Here is a 12,924-nt window from a genome sequence, read left to right as displayed (position 1 = left end):
AAAGAGCTTTTTCTTCACTGTTAAAATATGCTACGTGACTAAAGAAGTAGCTCAAACTGGAAACTTTTTCAGGTTTCTGTGCAGTAGCCAATCCAGTTGTATTAAACTGTAAATATTAATAAATATTTCATAAGCATTGGCTACATGTATTAGATGCTTTTTTTATTGGCTTATGTCTTCTGTAAGAAGAAAGTTCCTTAAATTGTGCTGTATTGATTTCTTTGACTTGAAAAGCTTTGTTATCTATTACTTAAACTGTAACTTCTAAAGAAACAAACATCCAAATTAATATAGTTGTTATTTAATAAAATTAAAAAGGCTAAAAACAATTTCAGTTTGTCTTTGGATATCGTTACAGAAATAAGGTGTGGGCACAACTTCTTGAGGGTTTTGGTCCAACACAGTAAGCCTGGGATAACTGGACAGTCTAGAAAAAAAGTTTAGGAAATATTTGCCCTCTTTGCCATGGCTTAAAATAATTTTGAATTTACTTTGGTTGAGATTTTTGAGTGTTTTGAGGAGGAGAAAAAAAAAATGGGGTGGGGGGTGTGACGATTTTACTTTGAAATAAAAATATACATGTAGCTGGAAAAAGCTGTGGGGTTTTTTAACATTCCTTCCCTTTAATATTTTTATAATCAGTGATTTCAACTTCATAAAAACATTGGCGTGAACTGCAGTATAAAGATGAGTTTTAAAAGGCTAAAGATGTCTTTTCAAAAATGAAACTATTTTAACAGTAACATACATGAAGTGCCCAATTGCCTTTGATGTACTTGCACACTATCTATTGACAGACTTCATAGCTGAAGCAAGATTTAAAATAACTTGCTTTCTGTGTTGGATTCAATACAATTCTGAGAAGATTTCTGCAGATGTGTTGTGTTGACACAACAGTGGGGACAGCGAGGAGATGACAATCTGGGTGGGTAAAAATGACCTCTTTGAAGTGGCATTGAGTACGTGGCACTACTGACAAAGTATCTCCCTCTGATGGAGAATCTTTCAGCTGGTGATCAGGGTCTAACTCCACCAGCTTTCAGTGGAATTTTACTTATTCTGAAAACCAGAATGGGGCTTAGTGTCTTGGTGAGCTGGAACCCTTTTGTCCCCATTGCTTTGTCCTTGATATCTTCTAACAGTAGGGTTCAATGTGAATCTAGTTTCAAGCTACTTCTTGAATGCGAGTTACTTCTCTTAAAAAAAGACTTTGGAGAGGGGGATCTTCCAGAGAGCCTCTGACTGAACTGTCATACTCTAATTCAAACATTAATATCTTTGTTAAGCTTCAAAATTTGACAAATATAAAAATGAGTGTTCTGAAAAATATGGGTATTCTTTAGCCTAGTTTAAGTGGTAAAATCAGTACTTCAAAACAGAAAGTTGCAGCTGTAGTGAGAAGGCATCTGGTACTTAAAACTTTGTTTTCCTGACACTTTTATTTACAAACAGTGACAGTGTTTTGTAGTTCTTACATTTAATCTGACTGGCATTGTATTTGTGTTTGCATGCGTGCTATTTCCAGTTTCTTTATAAATGGTACGTGGTCACACACAGAATATTTGAGTGAAAATTGATGGTAATTCATATGTTGCAGATCTAATGAACTGCTGGGTTTTGTGTTGGTTTTTTCCTGTTGACTTGCTTTCTATTTCTTAAAAACTTCTGTCTAACACTTGCTTTTTTTTTTTCTTATTTTCAAGTGTCAATTTACAGTATCTGGTTTTATGATAAGAATGACTGTCATCGAATAGCAAAACTCATGGCTAAGTAAGTACTGCGGTCTTATTTTGTAATTCTATTTATGCAATACAGGAAAAAAAAATTATGAAACATGTTTGAGATTTTTCTCACTCTCCTGAAATAGAAAATTACAATGTTCTTGCTGGTACCAGGTTTTTTAGGAATCAAATGTTGTGGGTGTGGGCTGGGGTTTCTTTGTTTCGTTCTTTAAACATACAGCACTAAAGTTTTCAGTTAAGTAGTAAAAAAGTCAGTTGAAGTATTAGTTGGCATTCTTCAAAGAAAGCAAGTGTGAACACTATTATATATTTTATTTTGTATAGAGATGCTGGCAAAAGATCCTCTGATGCAGAAAGTGTAATCAAATAAATAATGGACACGGTTTTTTGGTTGACGTTATGGTTTGTCTGGCGGTAGGCTGTTTGGGTTTTTGGTTTGTTTGTTTTTTAATTATAAGGTTAATAGAAGACAGTTGTGTGAAACTGACTCTCAGATATTGTTACCAAAACAAATAACAATGTCTATTGCCTCTCCTCTTTGTAAACAGAGCACCAGAAGGGAATGGGTTTCTTTTTTAATGCACCTTTTAATTTAAAACCATGGTTAATGTTTGAAGTGAGAGAGCTGAACCCTTCAAACTCTACCATATTGTTATTCTGTCAGGCACAGCTACCCTGCAGATCTATAGCAAAACCTGAGTGCATTTGGTATATACAGCACAAATCATGGGCTATAGATACCTCAGGGATCTTTAAAAGTGTTCCCAGGTAACAGACCAGTCTAGCCATGGCACAGCAGTCCATAAAGCATGTCTACCCTTTTTCTGGATTCCCTAATATTCTGGAAATAACTGTAACCCAGCAGGTTCATTTAAAGTCAGTGTGGGGATAATATAAGCTTTATTTTCAACTCCTTTGTAAACTACTGTAGCCTGTGCCTTTTCCTGGGTCCCTGATGCTCCTATGGCAGCTTTATTAACACACACAGGCAGAAGTGCCAAAGTTGCCATTACTGTTTTACCCTTGTTTATGGTGTAGATACTCACACTCTTGTGATTGTAGCATCTCAGCCCCCTAGAAAGTTTCTGAGATTGCAAATTATTTTGGAATGTGAAAAAGCTGAAATGCATTTTTAAAATGTTGGCATTTTTTATGGTAAGTGTTGGAATGATTGTGGATTAAAAGTATTTTTGAAACTGGAAGTAGAGTTAATGCATCAAGCAGACTTTGGGGAACATGTATTGAGCTTTGTCACTTCAAACTTATGTAAGTGAAACTAGAGAAATCAAATGTGTACATAAAGATTTATTGATTGGATATTGACAGAATACTGACAGTTAAATTTTGCTGAGCTGGCTGTGACCTCACTTTAGTATGATTTTTAGTCTTTGCTGCCATTAACTTAGTCAGAAAAGGTCTAAGTGCCACTAGTAATGTCTTTCATTATCTGAGTGGGTTTTTTTTCATAAAGTCTTTTTTTATTATTAGATTATGGAATGTCTGTATTCTTCTCGTTCTTTTTTCCTTTGAAATTGTTGGTTTGGTGGTAACAAATATTGGCAGAAGCCATTTCTATACTGAGAGAGGTATTTAGTGTAAGTATAGTTACTTGTGTTTGTTGAAAAAGCACTGTAGAATGAAATGGCACTTCATTTGGTGCCACGTGCCTTATAGCTTCTGAGTATCTAAAGATTCATATTAGGGAAAATGAACTGAAGGCATTTGAGTTGCACATTGCTGCAGGATAGAAAAGCTGTACCTTGGAGGCTGCTGTTAAAAACTTGATGCAAATCAATACTATTTTACTGACATATGTTTCCACAAACATCGAGCTTTCTCTCCCCTGAAGTGACTAGAAGGCAGTCAGAAGAGAAGTAAAAATGCCAATACTTCTATGTGCTTCTGTATACAAAGGAGGCTGAAACTGTGGGAATTCTTTCATCCTGGGATGAAAGATGTATTTAAGAAAAGCTAAAATATACTCTTTAATTTTTAACTTTTTTTTTTTAAAGAAAAGAAAATTGAATCTTAGAGACAGAAAGCTGCATTTCATTGCACAGTAGCAGGCTCCATCAGGCCTAGTTCAATATATTTTGAAATAATTATTTACATTGTCTTCCAAGAGTATTAATTTTGTTCCACAGTTTTCTATCTTTGTCTTGGGTGAAAATTTGAGTTTGCACCCTTTTGTTTAGGTGGGTTTTTTTATCACTAATAGGAAGGAGTATTGCCTTTATAGTACCCCAGAGCTTCAAAAACATAACCATAAAAGGTTTCAAGCAGATTTGCATTCTCTTTCCTGCTGTTTGACTTGACCTTATTGTGCCAGACTGAGTTAACCAGATTGCAGGCCATCCATTTATATTTTGGTGGCTTATCTTTCAAAAGAAAAAGTAAATTGGTGTCTGTGGGCTTTGTAATCACAGGCTTCACTTCTCACATTCTCTCCCTCCCTTCCTGCTCCCCACCCTGCCTTCTGTGAGGTTGTGCCAGGTGTATTTTCAATGCCGTAACTGCAGATATCCTTAAGCAGACTGTCACAGCAGCTACTGTGTCCCTGAAGGAATGTGTGCCTCTTCCACTGTCTGATATAATGGAAAGAAACAGCAGGCCTGCTTAAAAAAGATTTAATCCTGGTTTGCATACAGAGCATGCTCAGTGTACAGATTTGCATTAATTGACTTTTTTCCCCCCAGCAAAGGTATTTTATTTACAGAACTCTTTGGGGGTTTTTTGGTGTGGGTTTTTTTTTTTTGGCTTGGTTTGGTTTTTTTAAGAATTTAAATTTTCTGAAATGAAAAAAAATTACGGGAGTCTGCTAATTTTAGAAGGAATGTATTTGGGTCAAGTTAAATCAAGATGATTGTTTATGGGGAGATGAGCTTTCTAGAAGTAGTAGGACAGAAACTAGGGTTTTACAAATCTTTGTGAAACTATTGCATTCTGACATGTAAATATGTAGGGTTTTTTGGTTTTAGGTTACTTTATAGGCTTGATTTACCCTGTTTCAACAGTCAGACACAGACTGGCTTCTGAGATACAGGTAGCAAGCTAGAAGTGAGAGAGTATCTCAGGCTTTTGGGTGTGTACTGTTTCACACCTACCACATCACCACCATCTGAACGTAACCTGCACAAGACAGAAGATGGAGGAAGAGCAATTATCTACATGAGAAGATACTGTTATTTTAAAAAATAATAATTTTAGAAGTTAACAAACACTTCATAATGGAACAATACAAAAATATTATGACATGTTTTTCAGAAGTCTTTGTGAAACATTTCTGTGAAATGGATGTACTTCTTGAAGATGTTTTGCTATAAGACCTTTTAGTACTATTTTAATGGGAAGATGTTTTGTTGAAACCTTCTGGACTAACTAGTTAAGAGCAGAAGGGGAGCCTCAAGACTGAAGCCTTTGTTTCACCTCTCAGGCAGCACATGCATGATGTCAGCTGTCTAGAATTTTCCCTTCTACTGAAATATTTATTTTTTTCCTGATACAATTATGCTGACAATTAAAATTTCAACAAAGTATTCTGGTACTTTTCTCATCCTTAGTTTTGGAGCTCAGTTTAGACAAGTCCTAAGTCAGGAGTGGATGACCACATGAGGTGCTAGAACAAAATGTTCTCTCAAGGTGTCACCATAGAAACATTTGTACAAGCAAGCACATGCTGCAGTCCTTAGAAATTGTCAGACAGTGTAGGTTGACCTCTCTATTCTGAGTTACATTTGCAGGTGAATGCTTGCTTACAAACAGAAAAAGCTGTTATAATAAGGAGAAGCTGGTTAAATAAGCAGGTTGTATGATTAAAAACTTTCAAAGTAATTTTGAAAGCAACATTGAATTGTTAAAAGCTAAATCTATCCCTTCTTCAAGTAAATGCAGCTAAGCTCTAGTGAAGTGAAGGGACTTGGCTGCTAGAAAACCAGGAAGAAACTTCCAAGACTGGAACTATAGTTCTCCTCAGAAATGGCAACCTGGAGGTACATATAAATATCTAATTACAGTCTATAAAATCTAGAGTTACTCTTGAATCCTGACTGACCCAAAGAAACTGGAGGCTGAAATGATTGATGCTTTCTGTGATTGTTATGATGGCACCTCCTGGCTCCTCCATCAGCCATCAGTTCCACAGCATGAGAGTTCTCATGTGATGTGCCAGCTCCAGAGCTCTGCCCTGTTTACAGTGCTTGGTTTTTCTTAACATATTTGATTAATGGAGGCTTAAAAAAGAAGGGATTACAGGCTGGTGTGTGTTTATTTCAGAGGATAAGCTTTAGCGCATTGCACAGCCATGTATATCTTGTGAACTGTGTATGGATTAGGAGTAGAAGAATATGCTGCCTTTATTTTTATTAATGAAATGTACCAGGCACACATCTTCTTACATGTCTTAATCGTCTTCTAAAGGGAAGTTTTTTGATACTTGGGGCAGGTAGGGGTGGCGTAGAAGTGGTGAATGAACCACAGGCACCAAAGGCCAGAGGAAAAGTTTTGTTGTAGACCTGCAGGTAGTGGGAATGACTACAGGGCAGCTAGAGAAGAAAATTATTTGCCCTTCTTTCCAGAGCCTTAAGTGGGGGAGTAAGGGGTAACTTGCTCTAAGCCTCCTTGCAGACTGACGCCAGAGACATCTGGTGTGAGACAGCTCTCTTCTTTCCTACGGTCTTTGTTTTTTTGTGTAATGGTAGGCCTCACCCTAAATTATAACTATTTTGTGATTGATTTTGTTGAATAACATGATTTGATTTGGCTAAATATGGGGGAAAATGCATGTCAAGAAGTAAAGACTAAGAAAATGTGTTTTACTCAGTCTGTGGTATAATTCATGTGTTCTTCATATATAACACGTGCTTGAATGTCCACATTTTTAATTGTAAAAATGTCTAAATAAGGCAACTTTACAGAAGTAATGTTTACTGTGGGCAAACTTTGTGAGAGACGGCCCAGTGCTGTCTGGATTGGAGCTAAATTGTACAGATTGTTTGACAGCTGGACTTGTATAAATCTTGTAGCAAATGAAAACTTGCATAACTTTGTCGACTATGTGTTAGGTTTTTATTGACAGAACAAAATGTGTTAATATACCAGGAGTACACTTTGCTTTTTGCAAGGTGTTAACTACAGATAAAACTTTAAAATCCTGTTTCTCCTGTTCTCTTACAGAGTGGTAGAACAAGAAGCTCAGAGATCGCAGCAAGTTTCCCAGGACAGAAAAAGTCCCAGCAAAACCAACGGCTGCAGTGAAAACAGACCCATTGACATCCTGGAAATGCTTAGTAAAGCCAAGGATGAATATGAACGAGTAAGGAAATGTCTTGTCTTGTCTTCCCTGCCTCTACCTTGTAAACACATAAAAATACTATCTCTGCTTCTGAATAAGGGGCTTAAGATATCCTATGGAGTCCACTGAAATAGGATGCCCTGTGATTTCTGAGAGAGAGAGATGATAGAGAATAATTCTGGTAGACTAAATTGTCCTGTGCAGTACACTCTAACCCAAGATTGCAAAGCAGTGCACCTAATCCATAATTTGGCTTGTATAGTCTTATGTTTAAATTGCTACCTTCTTAGAGGGGGGAAAAAACAATTTTAGAAACAGATACCTGGAGATGCAGACACAACAAAATATTTTTCTAAAATAAGTTCATGGGCTGCTTAATCTTAGTACCCATGTACTGTCTTGTTTTGCGAGATCATTATCAAAGGAAACATGAACAAATAAGTATGTGTGTAACACTGTAGAAGAATGTACCACTGAACATGTCTGATTTTGTGACCTTGAAGTTCGATGATTGTAAATATTCCTTATAGTGGCTGACACTTTTTCAGTTTTTTGACTGTACTAAAAGTCACTGAAGGACATCTGCTGTGATTCATGCCATGATCAAGAGCGTTCATTGAGCTGCACCATAAAGTGCTTTGGCATGTTGAGTAATATAACAGAAACTTTGCGAGCTATCCCATGTCTGGGATACAAGCACAGATGTACAGTGACTTAGAGAGAAGGGGTAATGTTGGAAAAAATTCATATTTTAAAAGTGTGTGGTTTGCATGTTGCATGAATTCATAAGTTTTATTTCTGTAATTATTACCTTAGTGGGCAACTCTGACTACTTTTTCATTATTTTTCATTTTTAAGAAAGCCTATCTGGAAACTGGTTTTGAATGCATCAGCTGTGTTTTGTTTAAGGAGCAGGCATTCTCTGTGCTTGTTTCAGTAGCCTTGTTTTCAGACTGATGTCTTGTTCCCTCCCTCAAGTGCACTTTAGTAGGAAACAGTCTCTGATTTCAGGCATGTGATCCAACTTGAAATAGCTTGACAGACTCATTTTTACAAGGATTTCTACTGCTTTGAGAAAATTTTGTCTCTGGGAATAGCAAATAAAAACTGTACCAAACAGCATCTGTCTTTTAGTCTCAAAAGAAGTCTTGTGGTATTAGAGATTAGAGATTTAGTCATTCAGTTTATGTGTAGACTCTATGAGGCATATTTTTTAATAGCTGTAGACTCAGTATCACAATACTATTCCCCTGGTCTTCTGTTCCTCAGTTTACCAATTCTGTCCTGTCTCCTGTGTGACTATCCTTTTAATAAATTAATTTATTTCAGAAGGATGAGTCTGGTGTCTTTAGCCAGTGCTAAATTCACATTGCTAAGTTTAGCACACTTAGCACACAGTGCTAAGTTTACATAATGAAGGAGAATAGTAGTTCTCTTATGAAATAATTACTTTGTATGGTCTTGAGGACCAAATTCAATGCAGGACAAGTATAAGGGTAATATGCAAGAGATGCAAAAAAGGAAACAAAGATTCTGAACGTGCATCTGGCAAAGAAGAATGTGCAGTAGTAAAGTAATGTGTGAGTATAACACTGAAGAGCTGTGATATGGTTTTTGTTGTTGTACTAGTGGGAGAAGAGTTAGGGTATTAGTAGAGTGCTTGATTCCTTCCAGAACTTGCTTGTGCAGTAGGTCACAGCAGAGTTCCTTTGAGTACTTGGGGTTTGAGTCTTTGTAGGATTCTAGATTGTTACACTACAGTGTGGAATGAGGAGAAAAGAATGAACACATGGATTAAGCCTCACATGAGCCAACTTAACCTGTCAATTTCTGATGTAGAGTGAGGGCAGGTGAATGTGACAAACCATACAATATACTTGACCCAGGCTAGATACTAGCTTTTGGAAATCAGTAATGAGGTTTTTTAATGCTTTAAATGCAGATTAAAAAAAAAAAAATGCTTCTGAGTCTCTGAGCATCAATGCTGTGTGGGGAGAAGGTGCCTTTGTATGAAGGCCAGCATTGTGGAGGTAGCAGCTTTTGTGAGAACACAGAAGGAACCACCAAAACCCGAGTGACTCATCTTTCAATGTTGTATCAATTGAGACAGATTTGAAGAAATTGAAGGCTTTTTGTGAAAAGGAAAAAACAAAACAACACACACCGCAAGAACTCACTGTTTTGGTAGTGCCCTCTTTGGGTGTGATGAAGCCTTTCTCCCTCTTTGTCCTTGAAGTATTGGGTAATACACATTTCCAGCAGATGGCTCTTAAAAATGACTCAGAAAGGATACTCCAGCTTTTCCTCTTCTAATTTTCAGACCTTTTTCATGTGACAGTACTGAAAGTTTCTAAGCATCATGGATGAAGCTCTGTAGACTAGTAAAATACTGATAAACAGGCCGTGGTACGTAGATTTTGTGGTGGACAGTCCGTGTCTGTGGTGCCTCTAATACGATAGGGAAATACACAGGGCAGGAACTACAGTAGAGCTACTATATCATTGGGGTTTTTGTGTGTTGATCTTGATTGTTGTTACTGTGAGTATTTCTTGATGCTTTTAGAATGCTAGTGAAACTAGAATAATTATTTCATTTCCTTTTTGTGTGTGTATGTGAACTGTAAACTGAATCTGTTGAACGTAATCCCATAGCCTGCTATGATTGTTGCTGTGTAGAAGTTGCCAGATAAACAGAATTGAGCAATTTTGGTCACATTTCAAGCAAACTTCTTTGGAGAATGTTCTGTTGACCACCTCAGCTTTAGCAACAAACCTCTGGCACATTAATTTTGGAACTCCTTGAAGCCAAGATGTGTCAATGTTCAGTGATTAGGTAACCAACTTGTTTTGAAGATGGCTTCTTGAGGAACCTTGCCTGTCTCAATTTTTCATTATTATTATTTTATAGCACTTGGTAATTACACATGAATTTGTATTTAGGAGCAGAAAGTACTTATCTGCCTGGTACATTCCAGATGGATCATACAGTAATCCTTGTGTGCAGCCCACATGAGATTGGCAGAATGTCAGCGTGAGAAGGGGGCAGAGAGAGTGAAAAAGAGATTTATGAAGGTCTGAGTGATTTAATCTAGGATTCCAAATCAGCTTAATCCTTCAAGTACTTGCTACATCAAATCCATATGTGAAAATGAATGAATTTTGAGAATTTTTTTAAATGAAGTGAATGGATGCTTTTTATAGTGTGGTGTTTTGTGTCCATGTTTCAGTATGGGCATGGAAACATCCTCTAATGAAAAGAAAACTATGCTTTGACTGATTTTTGTAACCACAAGGCATCCAACACTTCAGGCAGAGTTTTGACCTTCAAGTTAGTGGCTAAAAGTCAGAAAGATGGGAGAAGCTGCTTTCCCCTCTGTCCCTAAATCACAGTATATAGTCTTGATTTTGTGTTTATTGTTTTCAATTATAAATTGAAAACAAAAGAGGAATAAAGCTCAGATTGTTGGGGGGGGTTTTAACTTGTGGCTAAAAAGTTTGACCCATATTTTGTTGCTGTGAGTGAGTGACCAGAGCAATTGTCATGTGTTGTGCTAATGACCAGCTGTATCATATGCATAAGGTGTAGTTTACTGTTTGAAAGCTAGACTGTTCTACAGTTTTTTTCCACTGGTGTTTTAAACTGTAATACAATTTCTATTTTAATTTATGTAGATATTTATTCAGATGTATGTTAACTCGCTCTGCAAATGTACTGTCTGTTATAATGCAACTCTTGTCTTTTTTTTGCCTTGTTCACAGAAAACCAAATTAACATCTTCTGAAAATATACCTACATGATTAATTAAATCTGGTGGAAATAAGTCAGTGACAAGCTTTCTTGCCAGCCACTTAGAATTATTTCTGACAGGATTTTTCTCTAAGTTGTTTCTAGCTTGAGTCTTTGATTTAATGAAATATAACAAACTTCCTCATTAGCAGCTGATGCAGATAAAGGATGTGAAAAGCCAGCCTTTTTTTTTTTTTTCTTCTCCTTTCTTAGTGAAAAAAGTGAAACCAGTTATGTGTGTGTTTGGGTTTTTTTTTTTGTTTGGCTTTTTTTGATTTGTTGGGGGTTTTTTATACGAGAGTAAAAATCTTCTGAATACATACCAGATGGTGGATGTCTTGGTATGATTTTGATTTCCTAAAATTTGTGAATTCCACAGTGTCTTACAAAAATTAGTACTCTGTACATCATTGTATTTCAAAGTGCCATGTAAACAGGATTGTAGTAGTGGATAATTATAGACTTAAAACTCATGTGTTTGTGTTGTTGGTTTTTTTTCCCCACCCCCCCCAGAATCAGATCAGTGACTTAAGTATTATATCAAGTTCTGGAATGCAACAAAATGCAAATCCTCCAAAGCCAGAAAGCACAGAACCATCAGAACAGAAAACTTCATTACAAGTGCAAGAGCAGGTATGTTTCACCCAAACCTAAATAAGGTGCTTTTTTTTGTTACTTCATTTTGGTACCAAAAGATTTTTTTTTTTTATTACAATGCCTGCAGTGTTTTCTGCTGAATGTATTACTGCTTAAAATAAACTGATGGGTTCCAAGGACTATTAGGATCCTAAATTCTGCCTTTTGACTTAGTATGATATAGCCTCATATTTTTAAATGCTACTGTGAATATCCAAGTATGTTCAAATAGGCTAAATTGAATTCGGAAAGAAGTCAGTCTGTAGTAATGTGCAGGATGACTTGCAGAGCCAGAAAGCAAGAAAAAAATACTTCTGCCACATTGTTGGACTGAATATCGCATCAGTTAGCTGTATACTGTGTTGCACTCTCTCATGTGTGAGCTCAAGCCCTATTTTCTCATGTTTGAGACAGTTACTTAACATTTATCTGTGCTGCCTTCAAAGTTACAGCTACAGTCCTGCTAACTTAAACCAACAGTGAGTTGCTAGACAAGAAAGGGAAAGCACTTCAGTCATGGCAGCACTGAATTCTCTTTAGTATAACTGAAAATGTGTTTGCCTGTCTTCTCCCACACTTCTGTAGTTTGCGTTGAAGCTCTGCTTGTGTGACTGTTTGGTAAAGAGATCAGCCAGCTGGCTGGTTCCTTCAGACTTAGATTGTGGGGAAAGTGTGTGTGGTTTTGTGTTGATTTGCTTTGGTGTTTTCTGGTTTGTTGGGGGCAGGGGGGAGTGTTGTTTGGGTTTTGTTGGGTTTTTTTTCCTGTGTTAAGAACTTCTTGACAGTATATTCCTTCCTCTGCAAGAAGGGAAATATTGTAAAAATAAATAAATAAATAAAAATCAGTGTTGTTGGGTAGGGATGTTGCTCAAATTATGGTAATGCTGGAGTTGAGACGTGGTTCAGGTAAGTGCTAGATAAAACATGTTGAATCAGCATCCAAATAACTACAAATTCTAAAGTTTGGTGTTACTCCTATAATTAAAATTTAAACCACAGTAAAAATGCTAATGAAAATAACCTCTGCTTCATGTGAACGTTTTATTTGAACCATGGGAAACTTGTTACAAAATACTTAGTATCATCACTGGAGTGGCTGGAATAGTAGTATTTATCTCCACTTTCTGGTAAGCATTTGTGCACAAGGAAGCTGTAGCTTCATACAAGACTTTTTAGAGATAAATTTAGGGAAAAAAACCAAATCTGCAATGACTGAATTCCCTGTAACTCTGCAGTGAGTTGGGCCTGCTTACAGTGCCACCCGGTGGGCACGGAGAGCTCGGTAGTGGTTCTCCTCAGAAAATACCCCACCAAGGCAAGCTGTGAGCCCGGCCTCCCGCCCTTGCCAGAGCTTACAGTTGTGTTTCTGCTGCAATAAACTGCCCTGTCTGAAAAATGAAATGCCCTATGAAAATCTGTGCAACCTTGCACTTAGTACTTCTAAACAAAATAGTAGTAAATAATTTCCA

General features: G+C 36.8%; 1 protein-coding gene across 1 annotated transcript in view; it reads left to right on the top strand.

Annotated features, from left to right (window-relative positions):
• The window catches only part of LOC104526300 (mRNA-decapping enzyme 1A), a 29,263-nt gene that overhangs the window by 8,751 nt on the left and 7,588 nt on the right, over positions 1 to 12,924 (top strand). The window contains 2 exon segments of the mRNA XM_029085403.1: positions 1,704 to 1,770; positions 6,915 to 7,053. Of these exon segments, the coding sequence (XP_028941236.1) occupies positions 1,704 to 1,770; positions 6,915 to 7,053 (206 nt within the window).

Source organism: Antrostomus carolinensis, unplaced genomic scaffold (genome assembly GCF_000700745.2).
Source record: "Antrostomus carolinensis isolate BGI_N321 unplaced genomic scaffold, ASM70074v2 scaffold17030, whole genome shotgun sequence".
Taxonomy (NCBI): Eukaryota; Metazoa; Chordata; class Aves; order Caprimulgiformes; family Caprimulgidae; genus Antrostomus; species Antrostomus carolinensis.
Note: the sequence above shows the minus strand (reverse complement) of the source record. Positions and strands in the feature narration are given on the sequence as shown.